Source organism: Charadrius vociferus, unplaced genomic scaffold, assembly GCF_000708025.1.
Source record: "Charadrius vociferus isolate BGI_N301 unplaced genomic scaffold, ASM70802v2 scaffold230, whole genome shotgun sequence".
Lineage (NCBI taxonomy): Eukaryota > Metazoa > Chordata > Aves > Charadriiformes > Charadriidae > Charadrius > Charadrius vociferus.
Window position 1 is genome coordinate 883,173 of NW_009646500.1, and position 21,432 is coordinate 904,604.

Genomic DNA, 21,432 nt, shown 5'->3' on the forward strand with positions numbered 1-21,432 from the left:
GGCACCGCTCCTCCCTCACCTGAGACACCCCAGGGGCTCCCACCGACATCTCAATTGTTTTTTTGGTTTGGTTTATTATATTTTTTTTATTATTTTTTTTATTTTTTTTTTTAGAAAGCAGCCTGTCGCCGTGGGGACGTGTGCGGTTTTCCAAACCTATGGGCTTGGGTGGATTCCGGAGTCGTGCATCTAGCTCTTTCAGCTCTCCTAAGGAAACTTCGCAGGTCTAAGTGGAAGAGGCTTGCTGTGATGTAGGAACAAAAGCTCAACAGTGGTCCGGCCATATGAAATATAAACAATTGCGGGTATTTTAGAAAGCAGCCTGTCGCCGTGGGGACGTGTGCGGTTTTCCAAACCTATGGGCTTGGGTGGATTCCGGAGTCGTGCATCTAGCTCTTTCAGCTCTCCTAAGGAAACTTCGCAGGTCTAAGTGGAAGAGGCTTGCTGTGATGTAGGAACAAAAGCTCAACAGTGGTCCGGCCATATGAAATATAAACAATTGCGGGTATTTTCCTAATAATTTCAGATTGGGTTTTGACTGTCATTTGCATTTCTTTCAGGCTTTTGTAGTACAGCACATTCTTTGGGGGTAGCACAAAGTAGTGCTTCTGATAGGATTTTCATTTAATTTGCCACTTTTTCACTTGTCCTCAGAAAGAATAAACCCCTCTCTGAATTAACCCCAGGAATACAATCCTAATTCCTTTTACCACACAACACAATTTTCATTAGTCTTGATAACTAGTGCATCTATTTCTCTTTCACCTTCTGTCCAGTTACTTTGCAGTAGTGAGAGAGCCCCTGCAGCTGCTCAGTTGATGTCTGATTTCTTCTTCCGACCTGCACTTCTGAGACGTCTCAGCTAGCGCGCAGAAAGCCAGGGAGAGCAAGAGCGTCACTTGACGTAACAGACCGCCAATTGTTCATGAGGCTGAAAGGAATCAAGTCCCTTTTTTTTTTGGCCGAAGTTGAATAATCCCACGTCTCCAAAGTTTGCACAGAATACCAGCCTTACTGGTGCATCTCATACAGCTGTCCACTAACCTAACCTCTGTCATCAGTCAAACCCTCTATGTGAATGAGGAATATGCTTTGATTGGCACTGTCATGGCATGGGGCACACGGGGTTGATATTGTGCATGGGTATCATCTGTGACTCCAGTTCAGTTTGGGAACTGTGTTTCCTCAATACAGTAACATTATCAAATATTTAGTGGTGTTCACCACCCGTAGCCAAACTGCAGCCACGGCCTGACAGAGCTTCATTGCTGTCACCCAGGCAGCTGCCATGCAGGTATATACACTCACCAACTTCATCTGAGATGCATCATATTAAATCCTAAATGATTTTACCAATATCCTCATGAACTGACGGTGTCTCCTCCCCCAGCACTGACAAGATGGAATTATCTGCTCACAGAGATTCTGTTTGCAGAAGCCCTAGAGCTTCTGCTGATCCTTCTGGCTCAGATGTGTGCACAGAGCCTTGGGAAAGCTCCTTGCTCTCTGTGCTTGTTGTTTAGAACTGGCCTCACAGCCTTCTGTGATATAAAACTCCTGAAAGTGATCCTGTGCCGCTGCCGGTAGCTGGACACTTCTGCCTTGCATCATCTTCCACACAGCACTGCAACCTGGCCCTTAGGAGGAAGCCACTTTGGGATCCTTCAGAATTTAAGCAATCGTAACCACACTGCTGGCTCAGTTCTACCAGGATTTCTCAACACACATAGCTAACACAAGTACCTAGGTTTAAGAAAAATGTATTCTTTAACACTTTCCACCATGTCAAACAGGGTCTGCTAAAATGTTCATATTCCTTCTGCTGCTTAAGTAAGTTGCCAAAGTCATCACACCAGGTTTTATGATGGTGAGATCCCACCTGCCTGTGTTAGTGATGATTTGGGAGCAGGATAAATCAACAGTTGGAAATGTTACACTGTTGACACCCTGTGGGGTGATGAGCCACAGCCAAAAATGTTTCCCATGGCATCTTATGCCCTATATTTCCTTGTGGATCCTTATGTGAGAGTTGTGTTAATGTCAACAGCTAGTACAAGTCCTCCTGATCTCTAGGAATGCTTTGCCATTTTGTGTATGAATGCTTTGCCACTTTGGCGGGAACAGAGACAGCAGTGTGAAATACGCTGACCTGGTGTGCGTTTTGGGTTGCTGCACATGAGACCAGCTTGGAGGTTCTTTTACACCGTCAGCAGAATTTGAAGGTTTTAACAGACTGCGTACTCCCCTGCAAAGCGCCTGTGTGACGAAAGACGTCTCTGGAGATTCCTCCCTGAACACTCAGGGACTCGTGCTCATTTGCCCTAAACTCTTTACACCACCTGAGCAGCGTAACTAGGCACATTTGAATTCTCTGTGCAAGGCCTGCTTGAAAGATGAAAATGCTGTGGCAAGACATTCCTGTGTAATAAGTAAGCCCTGCTTCCAAAGGCCAGCCAGGGTGAGTGTGGGACTGCTCTAACCTTCAGCCTTTGAATACAGGACACAAAACCTGCTTTTGGCTACCTTTCCCCCCCTGTTACATCCTTGCATCGCGTGCCCTCAGACAGTCAGAGAATGAGGCTCTCAGCTTCATTCAGCCTTCTTTCTGTCCTTGAAAAAAAAATTCACTTGTTCAGGAAAAAAAAAAAAGAAAAAAAAGGCACCACAGGATGGCCACCAGACTCCTGGGGTAGAAAAGTCTGTCCAAGAGGTTTTGTCGTGTGTGGATTCCTCATAATCAATGTCAGAAACTGCTGAGCATCTCATCACTGCAGCCAGTCACTAAGGGCTTAGTACCCTGGTTATGGAAATGTAGTGAAATTGGCATAGATCGTGTTTGAAGTCAGGTTTATCTATCCTTCTGCTGTGTCCCTCTGTGGATCTAACAGAGGAGGAGCACTCTTGCTACACCAATTTGGTCAAACCTATCCTTTCCCCATCCTTGCAGTACAATAGCCAGGAATAATGTATCACTCTGTAGAGTTTAATCAGTAGTTAAAGGGCTACTATGTTATAAGACCTTCAGATAATTTAGTGATGACTTCGTTTCTGTGTTTGGGGCAACAAAGACCCTGGAACTGCACAGCGTCTTGTACCCATGTGTGCAATAAAGGGCAGCAGTGACACCAGGGCCTAACTCCCCTGGTACAAAAGCAGATGTAGGCACTCAAAGGCCTTCTTGGTCTTGAATCCCATTGAAAGCCAACGTGATTCAGGGTCCTAACACACTTAGGCATTTTGGTAATCTCTCAGCATCCTGAAACATATAGGGGGCTACTTTTGAATTAAGGAAATTGAAAATAATGTGTAGTGGAGAGTAGAACTGAGATTTCCTCCATTTATGGACAGCAGACTAGGGTATTCTCAGCACATTTTAACCTTGTTTGAAGCCCTGCTGTGAATTTCTGTGCAGCTTTGATGTCAGTGTAATACAGAAAAGACCAGATTTCAGTAGCTATTGTGTCAGATGGGATGATGTTGCTTCAGGGCTGAGTGTGATTTGATTTTTAGTGCTGCAGAAAAACCTGATGTCAAACAGGGCAGTAAAATGTCCTTAACTAAAATTATCTCATATGTCCTCTAGCTGTCTGGGAGATTTGCTGACCCCCCCCTAATAAAAATAAACTATCTCAGTGCTGTCGGTGAGTCACAGAAAATCACTAGGTTTACTCTATGGATGGGCAGCTCTTTAGAAATCCCAGTTTAAACAAAAGAGATAAATGCCTTATGGAGAAGACGCCCAATTATGCAGCTGCACAAGCAAGTGGTCACAGAGCGGCCGCAGGTACAAAGCAGCTGTATGAACCCAGTCTTGTGCTGCGTAAATGCCATGGGAAGGGCTTTGCTGGAACAGCGGATCAGATGATAGGCAAGCTGCAAGGTAACACAGGCAGGAGCAGGAAAGAGGTGTTTATGCCGTACCCCTTCTAAGAGCCTAGCATACCTTAGGCAAAGCTTAGGAGCATTTTCAGCAGGCTTCCTGCCGCTGTAAAAGCCCAAGCGAAATAATACCAGGACAGGCTAACATTAGAGCACAAGTCATGCTAAGGTCTAATTTTGGTGTCTCTTGCTAATTGGTGAAAACAGAGTGGTCCGTGATCATGCATTTCATTCTTGTAGACTCTCTCTTAGGTTACAAATTGGTGTGACATGAGATTAGGAGAGTCCTGGAAAGTAAATACCCGCTAATACCTCATTATGAACTGTTAGACATTTATTCGGATTGGTTTAAGCTGAGAGGACAGCTGGGCTACAATGGTTTAAAGAAGGAAGCAAATACTACTAAGTATCTCCAGGGTCTTCTCTGCATCTTAAAGGAACTTGGGGGGTTGTCTAATATTACTATATTTACCATTTAGAGGACTCAAGTCAGAGACTCTCCTCAAAGAATTAGCCCGCACTAAAGCCAGCCACCTTCCTGGCTCCCAGTTCTACTTATTGAAGATGCAGGTTTTTTTAACTTTGCCCCCTTAGGCCTTAGGTTATTTTAATATTTGTCTTTGCTTTCTTTTGTGTTTAAGAGTAGAAAAACTATTTAAAAGCCTCTAATATCAGATACTTGGTGTCACTTACAATAGCTATCTAGCTATTGTAAAATCAATACAAGAAATCAGCTTTCCAGACTTACAACTTCAGCATGACCAAATGTAAGGTCATGCACTGAGGAAAAAAGAAGTGCAGTGTTATAAATAAGCAACTATTTCAGGGGTAATAATAACACAGAGAAATTTAGAAGGCATATGAATAAGCAGAACACACTAAGTTAAAATAATCCTTATGTGCATAAACAGAAAAGTAGCACATAGGTTTAAGGAGATTAGATGACTTGCATTTGACTTGCAGCAACAGATTCTGGAAGATTTGTGTAGATTTGGTGTTCAGAGCAGCCCAGTGAGAATATTAGTGGAGTGGAAACACACTCTGTATTGAGGTCCAAGGATTCTGTATTATAACAAAGGTAGGGAATGATTTTTATCATCATCAATACAAATTTTACAGTGTTAAGGGTACAGGTGATGTCTAAATGTCATATTCTTTTTCTGTAGCCCTAGTGCACACCATGGAGGTTGTCTAACACTTAATAAGTGTGACTATCTGGAATTCAGTATAATTGGCCTCAAGCTAAATCCTTGCAGCATAACAAAAGACAACTTTGCAGTCTGCAGGGCTAGATTTAAGAAACTCTTGGAATAGCTCAATCTACCTTCGTTCTGTTTGTCCATGCCGAAGCACCTCATTTGCTGTGATATCCTGAAATCACTCCCAATACCAGCTGAGATTTAGACAAAAAGTAAAATTATTTGGAAAAAATATTAAAATATTTGAAATAGTAAATATTTTAGAAAATATTTTAAAATTATTTGACTGAATTACAAATTTAAGAAAATAACTACTGAATTTGGAAAGCAGATGCAAATTTATAACTCAGCTCATTACCTTTTATCATCATTATATAGTATTATTTTACCTCATTATCATTTGGATATTCCCAGGGTCCTCCTCTCTCCTACTCAGCTATGGACTGACAGAACAGTCACAGCCTGCTGGAGCCCAAAGTGATCCCTCAGATGCAGCTGGAGCCACACTCCTCTGGGTTTGTCTCCTCTAAATTGGAATCTCTCACCTGGAGCAAGGTATTTCCTCCGAAGTTCTAACCTGGCAGTGGGTTACAGGGAATGTTAATGCACCTCTGAGAAATGTCTGAATTCCATAGTCTTGATAAATAATTTAATTAGATTATCAATTTATGGGCCTGTCATTGATGAAAAAATGCCTGACACAGATCAGGCAGAGGTGCTTTTGAAATGAAACCTCATGCTGGGTGACCTAGATAGAATTACGCACCCAACTTGATTCATTCAAGAGTGCAACTATATCCCTGCTTTACATATTGGTTTGTGACCAAGTGTTAAGTCATTTCTGAGTTTTCATGAGTCTAAATATGTAAACTTCCTGGAACACAATATTCTAGAGCAATTTGAAGCACTGCAGGGCTAAGATAACTCATTACTAGCTTTAAATAGGGACTAGTACCAAGAGAAACTTGGTGAAAACTTCAGTCATTCTGGCCATTTGGAGACAATCCCAGAGAAACAGAAGTAAAAGTATTCTCTTCAGTCTGGTATACAAAACTCCAGTCACTAGAAGTTAAGCCTAGAGAAATTTATATTAAAAATGCAGTGCATATTTGCTGCGAGGAGACTTAATCCCTTGACCAACTTTTAAACCACCTTACTAGCCTTTTCATTCCTGCAAGTTGTAAACTATGCGAACAACCACATCTATTAGACATGGTGCAGGAAGTAATTCAGAGAAGTTCCATATCCTGGATTATGCAAGAAATCATATGAGACAGTCACAATAGGCAAGTCTAAACCAGGAGACTTAAAAACACATCCCACTTGCTGAGTGTGGGTTCATACTTGGCCAGAGTCTAATATGGGAAAAGATGCAGATATGCATAGAAAAGAAAACAAGCATGTAGTCCCTGCCTGGATAATCATGGGACTCACTTCCTGGACTGTATTGCAGCAAGTGCCAGTGGCGAAGTACAGATACATCCACTATTCCTTTAATTCTATACATCCACATGTACATGTTTCAAAAGTTTTCCCCCTCAGTGTGGGGGTGGTAAACATAACCCAGACCCTCTATGTGTCACAAAATCCTTAACCACTCTTGTAATAGTTAAACAAGGCTTCTAATAGCATCTTCCTCCAGACCTTTGAAACTTTCCTTAGTGGATGATCAGCACTGCAGCCAGAGCTCAGAACATCCAGAGTCCAGAGCCAGCAGAGGGTGTAGGAGCAGGCTGACTTGCACCACGAGTGGCTCAGCTGTTATGCTGAAAGACAGACTATGGAGAGGAAACATGGCACAACTTCCACACATTTAACTCCATGTCATTGTCCTTTGTCTCCCCTGCCCTTAAATATACTCATTCTTACATGTCAGCATTTCATTTGACCCTTTATAAATTTACCTAGAAGTTTCCACTCGTAACAGCCCATGTTAAAAAAAATACAAAAGATGCAAAATCAAGAGTTCAAAGGCTGTCTGAAAGAACATGCCTGAAAGAAACTTATTTCAGCATTTTCTTATATTGCAACACCATCTCTATTTGCATAATCACATGCTATTTTTTTTTCTAGAGAAGCTTTCCCTCTCTCAGTGCTCAAGACAAAGACTGTTCAGGTACTGGCTCAAGGCTCTAAGAGTCTGATATATAAGATCTCTACCCAGTACTTGCTGGGAGGAACAGCAATGAGTTGTGCTTCTACCATTTCGTTTTACCGAAAATGAAGTCAATTAAAGAGATTAGTTTCTTACATTGGGTGTTTAAAGCACTAAGAGTTGATGCTGGGCCTAAGCGTAAGAGAGCAAAGCAAGGGACGAGCACTGAAGAAAGGAAGTGAGCAGATGGACGTGAGCTTTGAACAGAGTTAGATGAGAAATTCAGAGGGATGAAAGGAATGGGATGGGATTGTTCAGCGATTAAAGTAGAAGACGGGCACAATATTGGTGGGAGAAACAAGCAGGTTCAAAACCTGTAGCTCTCCCATGAATGCGTCTATGGTAGCTTCCCTGTTCTTCACTGAAAGGGCACTTCTGCTCGGTGGTGCACAGGACACCATTGCTCAGCCACTGCTGCCTGCTGCAAGGGCAGCTGCTGAGGAGAGCCTGAATGCCTGGCGTGCTGGGCAGCTGTGGGGGCAGCCATGGGGGCAGCGGGGGGTCTGCAGGAGGGACAGCTCTGCCAGAGAGCAAGAAGTAATGGTTATTGTGAATAAACTGCATATTTAGCTGGCCAGACGCTGGTGTGGTCCGTGTGAAAGGGGCCCCTGAGGGGAGGGGGAAGATGCCCGAGGGGGTGTGATGGGGTAAAAGGGCGGCACACTGCAACCCCGTCTCTCCCCCCACCTCTTTTAGAGGCGCGGGGAGCTCGACGACTCCCAGCCGTCCGGAGGATGGAGCTGCCGGCGCAGACCCGGGGGCAGCGTCGGGGCGGGAACTGTGGGACGCGGCGGCCGAGGCCAAGGCGGAGCCCGGCGCCGGGCGGGCGGGGGCGCCCTCTGCCGGCACCACGCGGCGTCCAGGGGAGCTCCGTTCTTCGTCCCACCGGCGCTGGGGCGGCCGGGCGCTGCCACAGCTCCCCCTTCTTTTTTCAGGCTGTGGTTCACAACGAAGGAGGCCCAAACTCTGCCATCGGCGAGGCGCTGCCAGCCGCGGGGCGGAGGGGGCCGCGGCTGTGAGGCAGGCCAAGGCTCGCCCGTGGGCCTGGCGCGGGCTCGGGCGCCATCTTGTGCCCGCCTGAGGGCTGAGGAGCCCGAGGGCAAAAGGTGCTTCTGTCCTCTTGGGAAACTTGGTGTACTACGGAGAAAACTACTTCTGGAATACTCCTGGGGGTTAACGGCAGTTTACGTGCTCCTTCCTTTTGTTTACCCTGCTGATGTATTATTTACAAACGTGCCCAAAAATAAAATACATAGGAAGGTTAAACCGGTCTCTCACAGATTAGCTTTTTTGTATGTTGTATGATAAGCACTGGATTTACAGCATCAGTTGCTGCACAGCAGATCCCAGGAATAAAGCACTGGTAAGGATTGTCTAAATCCTTGCATCAGGTCCCTTTATATCGGAGGTAATTGCTGAATATATGTTTAATCCAGAAAAGCCCACAGCAACCAAGCTTTGCATCACCAGCCAGAAAACCATTTTCCATCAAATGGAAGTGTTGCATTAAAATCCGGAGATCTGGCATTCAGACGTGGCACAGGACAGGGCAGAGCGATGGCCTTAAGGCCTCCTGTTGCTCCCCGCCATCTTGGCATATCATAGAATAGTTTGGGTTGGAAGTGACCTTAAAAGGTCATCTACTCCAACCTCCCCTGCAATAAGCAGGGACATCTTCAAGTAGATCAGGTTGCTCAGAGCCCTGTCCAACCTGACCTTGAATGTTTCCGGGGATGTGGCATCTACCACCTCCGGGCAACCTGTGCCAGTGTCTCACCACCCTCATTATAAAAAATTTCTTCTTTATATCTAGTCTAAATGTTCCCTCTTTTAGTTTAAAGCATTTACCCCGTGTCCTATTGCAACAGGCCCTGCTAAAAAGTCTGTCCTCATCTTTCTCTTTGAGTAATGAAAGGCCGCAATGAGGTCTCCCTGGAGCCTTCTCTTCTCCAGGCTGAACAACCCCATAACAAGTAGAACAGCTTCAGGTAGAGAAGGTGAAACTTTTAGGAGTTGTCTCTAAGCAAGGACAAAACCAGTCATGGCAGTATTGGCACCCTAGCCCAAATCGCAGGACGGGGATCTAAACCTGGATAGGCTGCGAGACTGTTTAACAACAAGAGTTTACAAATTGGAAATGTTTTTGGCTAGTTCACCCCTCTCAGTGCCCAAGCCCGGCATCTTTCTGTGGCCAGGCTGTGTGAGTGAGTTTCCACCTAGTCCTGGGCCTCTGAATCAGGTGTGACACACACTCGCTCCCAGTGACTGGGCGAAGGAGGAAGCTACAAGGGGCAGCAGGAAGCAGTGCCGCACATCTCCGAATGGCAGCCCTGTGGAGTGGTAAAGCTTCAGCTGGCATTGTTTTCCCAAGCTTAAGTAAGCCATTGAAGCAGCATTCTCAGTGATGTGACACATCTCCTGTTTGCCATCACCCAACTTTCTGAATACACAGGGACACCAAGGTGCTGGACCCTGAGTGAAACCCTTGAAGTGAAGGTCTCAGATTAGCTGGAGACAGCCTACCTCTCACCAGGCCAGCTCGCACCATCTTTGCACTTCACTCTTAAGCAGCTACCTCCCATCTGGTTTTGAGGTCTCTTAAGCTGTCTCCCTCCACTTACTTGCATAAACTACCTGGCAGGCTGAGGATCCCACTAGATGGCAGGACAGTTTAAGCCCTTGCTATTTCTACCCGAACCAGTTCACAGCAAGTGCCCTGGGATCCCAGTGGGCTCAGCCTCACTGATCTGTGCTGTGTGGACCCTGGGGAACCCACGTGCACAGCAAATGTAACCTGTGCTAAACTGGTGGAGAAATCCATGCAGAAATCTCTGTTCAATTCCTTCTCATGGACTTTATCACACATAGAGCACCAGCAGACAGAATAGAGGAATAGGAAGGCAGTCCTAGGTAATTTGCTAGAACTTGATGTATTCCTATTTGTATGTGTGATACAGGATATCTGGAATACATGATGGTAAAGTGTAATTTAAACCTGTTCTAGCCACTGCTCTGTTGTAACTTTTAACTAATGCAAGTGCAGTTATATTATTTTGTATGATCACCATCCTATGAATGCTGCACAACAGAGAAGTGGCCACTGTGGGTCAGACATAGGTTCATATAACTAAATATGATGTCTTGGATAGTGCAAACATATATGACATTTCCAGTAACTAGACTCCCTTTCTCCAAGCATTTGTGTTCATGGACTTTCTGAGTTGGGAGAAATTTTCTGTATGATTACTAACTCATGACTTAAAACTACAGTTAGATATATAAAACTGATCATTGTCTTCAGTGGCGACTACATCTGGCCTGCACATAGCTGTACTATCAATGATTTGGAAATTTCTTTTAAAATATACCACCTTGCGAACTGCTTTGCCACTCCTGTCATGCATCCAAGCTCAGCCTATGCAGTATTATATCAGAATGATGGTATATGGCAGAGGTGGAGATAGCTGTATGAGGCATCACAGCAAATAAGCTTAATTTTAGAAAATGCTTAATTACTTCTCTTTATCTTTCTAAATGAGAACATTCTAATAATCAGTTCCCTACCTCAAAACCTATTTAGTCCTTTATTGCCTTCCAGATAACAAATTGAGCTTTCCTGATGTATAGCAACAAAAGATGCCCCTCAGCATGTTCACCCACCTTACTTGGAGCTTCTGATGAAAGGCTGACCCAAAGAAAATTACCTTCTTAATGACATCTGAAAAAAAGATTGAGGCCAATTTTCTCTATATTCAAAGTACCTAAATTGTATTATATACGCACAATGAAGTTATGGGGGAGGGATGAGGTGGGGGTCCTGCATTTTTCTAATATGCAGAGTGGCTAAGAATGAATAATTGCTTCATTAAGTTCTAAAATTTAGAGACAACAAAGTTACCTTTTTTGCTTGGTACTAAATGAATTTCTTTGCTCTGTAAAAGCTCAGGATAGTGCTGTATGCTGATGAAAAAGGTGCTATTACCTGTGCCACACTTGCAGGAATGGAAATTGGGATTAATGCATAATACCAGATTAGCCTTAATAGAAGTTTGCCGCCGTAATTTATCAAGGTAATTAAGTACGTACCTAATTTTAGGCACTAAGTAGTTCTATTGACTTCAGTGAGACTAGTCTGCATTTAAAGTTAAGCACGTTTTAAAATACTCTGCTGATTCAGGGCCATAACTTTGTTACCCTGTGGATTAAGAGAATGCACTGTCATCAGTACCCATTATCTGAGCTAATGGGAGGGTGGTATAGCCTATAGGATAATGGTTGGAACTGGATAAACTGTCTCAGTGAGAAATGTATGCAGAAGCACTTAATTTGCTCTTTACAGGCTCAGCCAAAGTGTAGTAGGACTATTACCTATCTTCAAGATACTAACAAGAAAATGAACCAGAGCTTTCCCAACTTTAGCTGTGCTTAAGATAGCAACCCTGCCGAAACCCTGGACGACTGGACAGCATGGCATAGAGACCCCCAGACAGCTCTAAAGGGGCTATCTCCTGCCTGGCTGAGTCAAGTGTAATACAGAACTAACAGATTCTTCTGGACCAAAGTTTATATGATGCAAAGTCTCCCACACCAACTATTGTTTGTGGTTCTGTGTATACTGGTCAGAAATAGGGAGTTGGCTCAGAAGTGGAAAGGTTTATTTGACAAAATCCAGGGCATAACTAGATATTCATCTTCTATATCTGAACTGACCACAGAAGACCTCTCTCATACAGCCTAGACTAACAATTGTTTAGACACAAACTGCACGTGTGTGGAGCAAAGAGGTATTTCTGCATCTGTAACTTGGTTAATCTGCAACCAGATAATACACAGGCAAATGAGGGCTGTATGTGACCCACATATTATAGATCAAATATGTTAATCCCGCTTTTAATTGAGCTGCATTTTAAATCTTTCTTTTTGTCTTCTTACGCAGTTTTTCTAATTTTCTGTTAAAATTCTTCTTTCCATGCAGTGTGTTCTCTATGATAGGTTCATACAGCCTAAATACAAAGTAAGCACCAATTTTCCATTGTTGAGCACTCTGACTAGTTCTAAGCTGTATGTCTGTGAGCAGTTAACTCCATGTATGTATATAGATGTGTAATGGTTTCTATACAGAATTTAGCACATGAATAATTTGCAAAATTCAGCTGGTTCCCAATTGGTGTTTCAATAGTAAAAAACTTCAAAGCATCTTAGGCTAGCAAAATACTTGTTTCAAGTATCTATTCCTGTAACCCACATTTCAGTGTCTGTATTCTGTAAGAGAAGAATCTAAATATATCCAGTGCTCCAACTGTGAAAGCAGAGGAGAATTCAATATAGGCCACAACCCAGAAGAACACTTTAGCATATGCCCCACTTAGAGCATTTAAGGAATTCTGTTTTAGTAATACTCAGCTACTTGATTTCCATGGAATCATTTTAACTTCCTAAAATTGAACAATTTTATGTACCATGATGATAAAGGAGGCTGGTATATGAGAATGGGACTGCAACCCAGAGTAAGAGTGTGTACCACAAGTATAGTTAGTTAGCTCTGAGTCCCTCTCCACTGCGGTTTTCAATTCTGGTCCTCCAGTGTCAGCTAGTTCAGTCTCTCAGACTTTTTTAAGCCGCCTGTTTTGCTCCAGCAGAGTAAATTATTTGACCTTTCCAAACCTAAAACTAATTCTGGGAGGCTGCACTTGTTAAGTAAGTGAAGGGAACTAAGCATCAGTTCAGCTGGATGAAACTGAATCCTTTCCTGAATGGTCCCCAAAAGACAGCGCATGAGTAAACACCGACTAGAAACAGTAGGTGTGCAGAGAGGCCTCTGGCAAGCTCTCTGCCAGCTAAAAAATACACAAATATTTTATAGACAGAATGCCAGTCAAATGTGGAATGTACCCATCAGAGATGCTTCCTCCATCTGACTACAGCCCAGCAGAGAGATTGCGTAGGCAAAAAAAACCATTCGATTGTCAGTGTTGGTTACGTTTCAAGAAGTACATAAAAGGCTGCTGTCCTAGGCTGCAGTAAAGGTGCACGTCTGTATGTGAATCTTCGTTCTCCTACTAAACAGGAATGAATGCTAAGTATTTTCAGGAGCCTGACCTTTGTAACAAAACAATGACTTTCAGTAGAGAAAAACCTTCCCTTAAAAATCTTTGTAAAAATCGTGATTGGAACATCTTCATTGTCAGCAAACAATAGAGCAAAAACTAAACAAAATAAAAGAAATATGTATTATGAGGTTTTAAGTCTCGTCACACAGGAAAAGCACCAAGGAATCAACAGAAGACAGAAAAGATGATAGCTATTTAATTTCCACAGTGAGATTAAACAATTTTAATCACTTACGAACATGGTTACTTTATTGTAGATACACATGAACAGCTACAATATTCAGCCTGAAAACAGAAATGACAGAAGTGGCAAGACTGCTAAGAGTGGGAGAACTGAGATGATCTGCCATAATTGAACAGAGTTTACAGAGAGTTTGAAATCAAACACTGGTATTTAAGTAGTATACAAAACCTTTTGGAGATGGGAGGGAAAAAATTTTTTGGTGTTTTCTTTTATTTCTCACACCCATCTACATATGCCTAACGAGGAAAAAAATCTCAGGAGAAATATTACAGATAATGTCTGTAATCTCATATATACTTAATATCATCTTAAGGTGGGCAGACTGAATACACCTCTGTGTCAGAGTGAAAGAAACTATTTTGGGAAATTAAGAAACAGGATTTTTATTTTGAAGCAATCGTTAGTTGCTGGTGCGTCTGCTAGGTACAGGAATTGAAACTGTCAAAGAAGATAAGTTAGGGTGAATATTACAACCATGAGAAAACCCAAACCAAGAGATACATTCTTTAGTTCTCTTCCCATTTGGATGTGTGAACATTGGTTTTGAAGGACGACAGTAGAAAAAACAGTAGTTCCACGTTAATGTCATCTAGGTACAAGTGTGTTGCAAAATCTTGTCTGTGCTGCTAAAGTTGCTACCACACTTCAGAAGGGGTGACACAGGGAAACTGGAAAGTCTGTTGATAGGTTTCATTAATCCAGCAGTCCTTAGGTGTTAGGAATCACTGCTTTTTGCTTCCGCCTCTTGACTTTCCAGCAAGGCTTTGGACGATGGCATTTCTCCACCTTCTGCTCCTTCATCTAAAAAAAGACAGAATTCAACATTTATACCACACACATTCTCACAGCTTTTTTTATGCAGCCAAATATTTGGGTTCACTGACCATCTCTCTTTGGATTGCCTCTTTATTACCATGCTCACGGGTGCTGTAGAAAGAGAGATTAACTTGAAAGATAACTTGCAGAGGCTTCTTCCAAAAGCAATTGCCTACTGGTATAGATTTGCCTGCTGCTTGCACACGCTGATCAATGTGCATTTGGTTGTAAGAAACAGATTGGAGATAACTTTTTATTATTGTTATTCTTTTTTTCTGGGTCATTTCCAAAGTCAAGTTAGAATATTGCCTTCCTCTGAGCATTGCCTGGTTTCAGGTAGATAACATTACAGTTTACGAACGTGCCAGTTATCTGGCTGACCTTCTTTGCCGAGAAATACCGAGGAGAATTCACCCTCAGTGAATTCACAAGATGAGGGAATTTTTTTGTTATTCTGATTTGGAAGTTCAGTCTTCCATAGGTTAGAGTTGAGTGCTTACACTACTAGTATAAGTATAAGCTCCCCAGCATGCATGGACATTAGATGAAAAGTTCCACCCTGTCGCTTTTGATGCCCAGATCCTCTCACTGAGAAACAGGAACTCCTGTTGCCTTGATTTCCTCACAAAGCGTAATAATTTTCACACTACCTTCAAGTCCCACATGGCATTACTAGTGCTAATACAACAGTTCATATGCCCAAATATAAGACAGCCCATAGGTTTTTGGGGCAAGGAGGGGTCTGCTCAGCATATCTGGCTGCACCATCTTCCAAGTCCTATCCACTTTAACAGTCATAAGCTAAGGGGCACATTTTCAGCTGTTTGCCCTGGAGACTTGCCACAAGCTATCACAAACAGAAGAGTTATACATCTTGGTCTCGACAAACCACAGCAAAGAGGTATCACTGCATACAATTCATCAGCTAAAGGTCTTGGGAGAAACCACTTGATTGTTGTAAGTCTGCTCAGAGTTTTGGAGGCTTCAGAGTTTTATACTGGTAAATTAAGAACTGAGTCATTTGACACCCTTCGGTATTACATAGCAGAGAACTGTTGAGGAAAGGGAGACAGAACAATCTTCTCTAGTGGCTGTTCCTGTGTTGGGTTGGGTGTGGAGTCCTGCAGACAAGGTAGGTTGTTAGAGGAAATCTAATCTCATAGTTGGTAGCACTTAGGTGTCCGACAGGTGCTAGGCTGCTGAGTGTATCAAGATAGTTATACACAGTCACCTAGAAAAAAATCAGCAAACAATAAAAGCTATTGGCAGAACAGTGCCCTAAAGCAGATTATGAAATATAAGAGGCCAGTATTGCCTCTTTGCTCTCAAACTTCTTGCAGTCTCCTCTTCAATCTCTGAATCACCAGTGGCACTAATCAATTGTTTAACATGGCTCCAGTATGGCCTCCCACCACAGCACCTTTGGAAAATCTCAGCTCTCTAAAACGTACACACCATCAGAGGATGATCAGACAGGATACAGGTGGTATTTATTTCAGAGTTAGGCTCTGAGATAAACAGCTGGTGCCAAAATCTCTCCTGTACGTCTCATGAGAACATCAATTTGATGCAGCTTGCCAAGTACGTAGAAATTTATATCACACAGCTACGACCCTTGTATATTCATAAAGAATATATGCAAAGTCTCTTTTCTCTTCTTAGCCAGACAAAAGGTATCAGCACATCCTGTTCCTGACCTTTCACTATGACAGCAGCTGATGGCATTTTAGAAAGAGAGGAAATGTATGATCCAGTGAGCATTAGCTACATTTGAAGCAAGATGGAGAGAGTTCTCACCATTTCCCATAATCTTCATTGAATCTTTCAGAATAGAAAAAAAAAAAGGGCATGCTTTATATAGCCACATGTTCCATCTTCTCCATTTTTCTCATTTATCCAATCTCTTTGTTCTGAGCTGGAAATGGCTTTCATTTTTTTAACAACTTATTGTTAAAACCAGAAACAGGCAAAACCAGGCGCCTGTTAGAGCCTCCAATGTTTCGCAAACTGTTTCCCTGTCGCAGCATTTGAGCTTCCAAACTTTCTTTCCATTTTGATGAATTCTCCTTGTTTTGCTTGCTGTCATAACTTGCATCACACTGAGGCTGTAATTCCCATCTGATACTTGTGGAATTCCCAACCTCAGAAAGCATCCAAGCAGTCAGAGTGGACCTAACTGTATCCTGTATTCATTTCCTATTATCACTACTGCAAACTGCTGATAACGGCAACTGCTCTTTCCAGGCACGCTCTGGCACAGCTATATGCCAATGACAAAAGCAAAGAATAATTCCCTGCTCTTAATTGTTCTTCAAATCCTGGCAGTGCCTGTCCTTGCATTTGTAAGAAAGCATCAGTACATTTTGCTAAAACTAATGTAGCTGTGTTTCATTTCCTCTTCTTAATGCATTGGATGGGCACCAGGAGAGGAGGATTATTCTGTCTGGAGGGCTAAGTACTTATTTTATGCTGTGCTGTAACATTTCTTTTAACAAGACTTTCACCTTTCATGTTTATTTTTACCCAGGAGAAAAAAAAAAGAAAAAAAAAGATCGAGGAGAGAAATTTTGCATGCTTTAAAAAGTATATTCTTTCCAACTACTAAACTTTCCAGCAGCCAAAATGAAACAAACATGAGGAAGTTATCTACAGCCACTGTACTCTTTTGTGCTTTGTTTAACATGATTTTGTGCATCTTCCTCAAGGTTCACTGCTTTAAACAATACAAAGGTTAGTTACACATAATGTAGCAATGAATATTTCAGTGGCTTAGACTGGTCACTTCACGTCCACAGCTCCTGAAACTAATAACAATATAAATTCCCATCTATCTCCCCTTTGATAAGGGAAACAGTTCTCTCCCACTGGAGCCCGACCCCTGGTCATGGTGCACGATCCATGCCAGGTGGAAGAGCTATTTGGAATAAAAAACCCCATAATATTTGAAAACCAAAGCATTAAATGTTAAGTGACTGTACTTCAGAATGGATTTCCAGTGCTCCAGTTGCACACACACCAGAAGGAGAATCTGTAGGGACATACTTTTCATATTGCTTGGGAAAAAATTCTCCTTGAAACAAAGGAGTTTTAACTGAGGCTTATCTGCCATCATTGCCCCTGGACTCACAGGGCTCCCAGCATTACTTTGCATGTACTCTGGCACAGTGCCTGTTGTCCTTCCCACTGTTTTTCCAGATTCCCCCAGTTCCTCTCACTAGTGCCCTGAAGCCTGAGGGTATCTGACCTTGTTGTCTTTCCATTTTTTTCTTTATGTCCACCCTCTCTCCTTCATAAACCTTTGCCCTTTCCTTTTGCAAAAGTAATGCCTCCTTCCAGCACCCATTCAGATTCTTATATTCCTCTTTTTCCCCGGTTCAAGACGGGATGTGGTCATTTGGTCCCTTCTCACTCCTCGAAGTGTTGTGTCTACCTGCCCTCTTCTTCACCAGCAGTCCTTCGATAGGCTCGTCTTGGGTTTGCATTACAGAACCCCAAATACATTCGTATAAATTAAATCATCACAGCAAGAACAGCTTTCCCCCATGTGTCATGTTCCAAACCCACCCCACCCCCCCAGCCTTTATGGTGCTTTAGGAGGCTGTAAACTCTAACATCCAGCAATCACTTCGGACAACATACAAGCAAGACGTGCATCCTCAGAGCCTGGGAATCCTTCCCATAATCTGCTTCAGTTCCATGGACCCTCCATTCCTCAGCACAGGCCTGCCTCCCTCTGTGTCACCATCACTGCTCCTGGAAGTGGCAGCACCAGTTGCAGTGGCATTTGTCACAGCAGCAACAGTGATGGGCATGAGAAGAAAGTTACTCCCAAATCAGAACCTCAAAAAGTAAGGGCAACCCATGCTCAGAGCCCACCTTCTCACTTCATACCCATTCTCACTCCATAGGCATCAGAAACCAGATTTTTCCAAATCCGAAAATCCCCCTGAGATCTCCCTGAAAGTAGAAAGGACTAATATGTAAAGCTGCTGTTGATTAAACCTGCGCTAATCAACAGAGCACAATAATAATCTAAAGGACAGGCCAAAATACAACACTGGTCTCAGAGAGTGAAGTTGAAAGCATAATAGCAGGAGTAAATCACTGTAAACCCTACTCTTAATATATGTGCCTGAGTTAGGATGATAGCTGTAATCGGATTAACAGTGCAGCTCGCTGTCTTGGCCTAAGTTATCTCAGTGCAGGAATAGACCCTAATTTATATCTGGAGTACTGGTTTTCCAAGCTGCCCAGCAACGCAACTGTGCTTGCTCTGCCTCAGGGGAACTGGAATTCAGTTCCCAGCACCTTTCCCCAGGCTGCTGAACACCGAGTCTCTGGGTGGATATGGCAGACTTAGTCTGGGTTAAAATTAATTTGTCTCATCAGGAAATACAAGTGGTAACTGCTTTGGAAGGTTGAATGTAATCATAAATGAAGAAAGAAATGGTAGTATTGACATCAGAACTGCATGGTGGCAGAAGTCTTAAGGAGAAAGCAAACGATGACTGCATAAAAATGTCCATTTCTTGAATGTGCAGGCATTACCTTCGGAAACGGAGAGCTCAGCCAGTTTGTGTGGCAGGTCTGAAGTCCCAGCACCAGCAGGAGAGCCCAGAATGTCTGGTAAGGCGTTCCGGCGGCCTGCCCGTCCTGATGCTGCAAAATCTGTGACCACAGGCTCCACATCAGTCATTGCTGACTCCTTTCCTCATAGCAACATCTGCATATGGAACAAACATAAGAAGGAAACAGCTGTAGCCCAGATGGATGCTAATCACCTGCTCAACAATACAATAGCCACAGGCTTTGCCCAATGGGTCTTTTGTTATTAAAAGCCATATATTTCAATACGGAGTGCTTAAGCTTTATTTGTGCCCCAGAAGAAGGGAAAAGAATCTCTGTGCATTTCCTTACCTGTCCATTTGCACATCAGACTAGCACAATCAACAGCTCTGTACCTACAGGAAACCTGTGACCAGGGTCAGCAACAGCCCCTTCTGCCAGCCACTTGTACGTCTTTTTATGACCTGATCCCTCTTCTTAAGTGGTTTTGCCATACAATCACTCAGAAGGGAGCTGAAAGTCTATTTTGTCATCCTGTCTCTATGAAGCAAAGCATGTTTTGTTTGTTATGAATCTTGTTTAGATTCTTATGTAGAATCCTGTTAGAACAACCTCCTTTCACAGAGAAGCAAATTACACAAAAAAGACCTCTCAAAAACCAAACTAAAACTCTTCATAAAATTTCTTTATCTTGCAGACATCAAACTATTTGTTTTCCTCCATTCTTTGTTAGCTTGGTTTAACCTTAGCTTGTGCTTATGACTTTTATCTAATAAATAATTGAACCCTGGAAACAACAGAATGAATAGTGCTCTGCTACCTCCACCCCTGTCTCAGAGCCCATTGAATTGAATGGAAAAACTCCTGCTGACCAAAATTGGCTTCGGATCGGGCACAGAGGTGTTGATCCGGATCACAGCCCAGGGCACCAGCTTAAGTGAGAACGCCTGCAGCAGAAGGAGGTGTTACTTAGCTGCAAGTGGCACACAGGGATAGCGTGTGAAAACTGCCGTTAGCGACTGTATCACAAAAGACTATCCTACCGTAATTGCACACTACATTTCTGATAATTAACAGAGTAATTTCTAATAATTAGAGATTAATTGTTCAATAAAATCAGGATTTTGTGTTCTGTGTGCAATGTGGGAACAGGAATGTTGTCTCTTTGTGTAAATATGGTCAGTGCTTTGTGTGGGAAGGGATACAGATGGGGCTGGAGATCAACTCGATGGAAGGCCGTCAGCTTTCGATTGACAACTGGCTGTATTTAGCATAAGAATTGGATAAGGAAAGTATTAATCGTTTCAGTGTTGTTCATATAAGAAGCAAAGCATCATAGTTCCCTTTCGAAAATTCTGCTAACGTGATCTCATTTCATGGACAGAAAAACCGAGGCAGATAGAGATCAAACATGACTTGCTCTGATATGCAGGAAAGGAGGGGCAGAAATTTGATTACTGATGCTGACCTGGCGTTTCCACCACAAAGAACATTTTCCTTTTCTCCCTCTGAGTGCCTTTCAGCTGTGTCACTCCATGAACAAGAATAAATGTTCTTAATCTTCTCTGTATCTCTAAATACTTTGCAATAAAAGAAATTAATCCTTCTTGGAAGGAAACGAAGGCATGAGTAAAAACTGCAAGTCTGAAAGATGACTTAAGCACACAAATAAACCACTTTCTTTAACCAGTCAGTAACTGACAGTTCTGACCTGGAGATTTAGCAGAAAGTTCCTGTCTTGCATGAAAACAGTAAGGTCAAGTCCAAATGAATCTTTTCCGTAAGCAGCAAAACTACAAAAACTATACATAGATAGTCAAGAATGCAACTTTGAGAAAATATACGAAGTATGTGGATCAACATTCTTGGTTAGATACAGCGTTACACTATGTATTCATTAAAACGGATGAGGTTAGGACTTGACAAGAAGTATCAACATCAGGAGAATGAATCTGTATTTACAGACACAGCCTCATGGCTTTTTGTGGGTGTTCATATTTACTTAACTGTAGGTATCCTACATATATTTCTCCACATCCTCACCAGAGCAAGTAAAGAGACTGTAAATTACACGTCAGAATAGGAAATACTCAGGATCTCCTTTAGCTTGGTAAAGCTGTTAAAATGTGATACTGCAGTTGCCGCAGTTCCTGCCCATTTTGGTTCACCAATTTAGTTGGTGAGACAGTAACAGTGCTGTGAGCTGACCGCTGTTCACATAAAGATCTACAGAATGACTTTAACATCAAAACACACCAAATACTTTCTCAAACACTTCTTGTGTATTTATTTCTCTTTTCTCTTCTGCGTGAATGTTTTGGTCCCTAAATGGTTACTTTTTAAATGGAGAAAATCTGCTCTACCACTCATGCTATATGAAACTACTCTCTTCTACAGTACAGTTTCATCTTACCCATCTTGTCCACTTGTTTCAGATCCCTCCCTTTCCTCTCCAGCTCATCT

The 21,432-nt window shown here is 42.6% G+C and overlaps 2 protein-coding genes across 2 annotated transcripts in view; both read right to left on the minus strand.

Moving 5' to 3' along the window:
* FABP7 (fatty acid binding protein 7, brain) overlaps positions 1-49 on the minus strand; it is a 3,117-nt gene extending 3,068 nt beyond the window's left edge. Inside the window, exon 1 of the mRNA XM_009883271.1 lies at positions 20-49. Within this exon, the coding sequence (XP_009881573.1) occupies positions 20-49 (30 nt within the window). The remainder of the gene's footprint in view (positions 1-19) is intronic.
* A 14,253-nt stretch (positions 50-14,302) lies between these two features.
* On the minus strand, positions 14,303-19,099 carry PKIB (protein kinase (cAMP-dependent, catalytic) inhibitor beta). Its single transcript, XM_009883089.1, has 2 exons — positions 18,952-19,099; positions 14,303-14,388 (listed from the first exon to the last, which is right to left on the minus strand). Exons 1-2 carry the CDS (start codon positions 19,097-19,099, stop codon positions 14,303-14,305), a joined length of 234 nt encoding a protein of 77 aa, XP_009881391.1.
* Between the last annotated feature and the right edge of the window lie 2,333 nt (positions 19,100-21,432).

Coding starts and splice junctions, on each gene's coding strand:
- PKIB (XM_009883089.1), bottom strand. CDS start 19,099: ATGACTGATGTGGAGCCTGTGGTCACAGATTTTGCAGCATCAGGACGG. Junction 14,389..18,951: donor TGAGCTCTCCGTTTCCGAAG/GTAATGCCTGCA, acceptor GTCTTTTTTTAG/ATGAAGGAGCAGAAGGTGGA.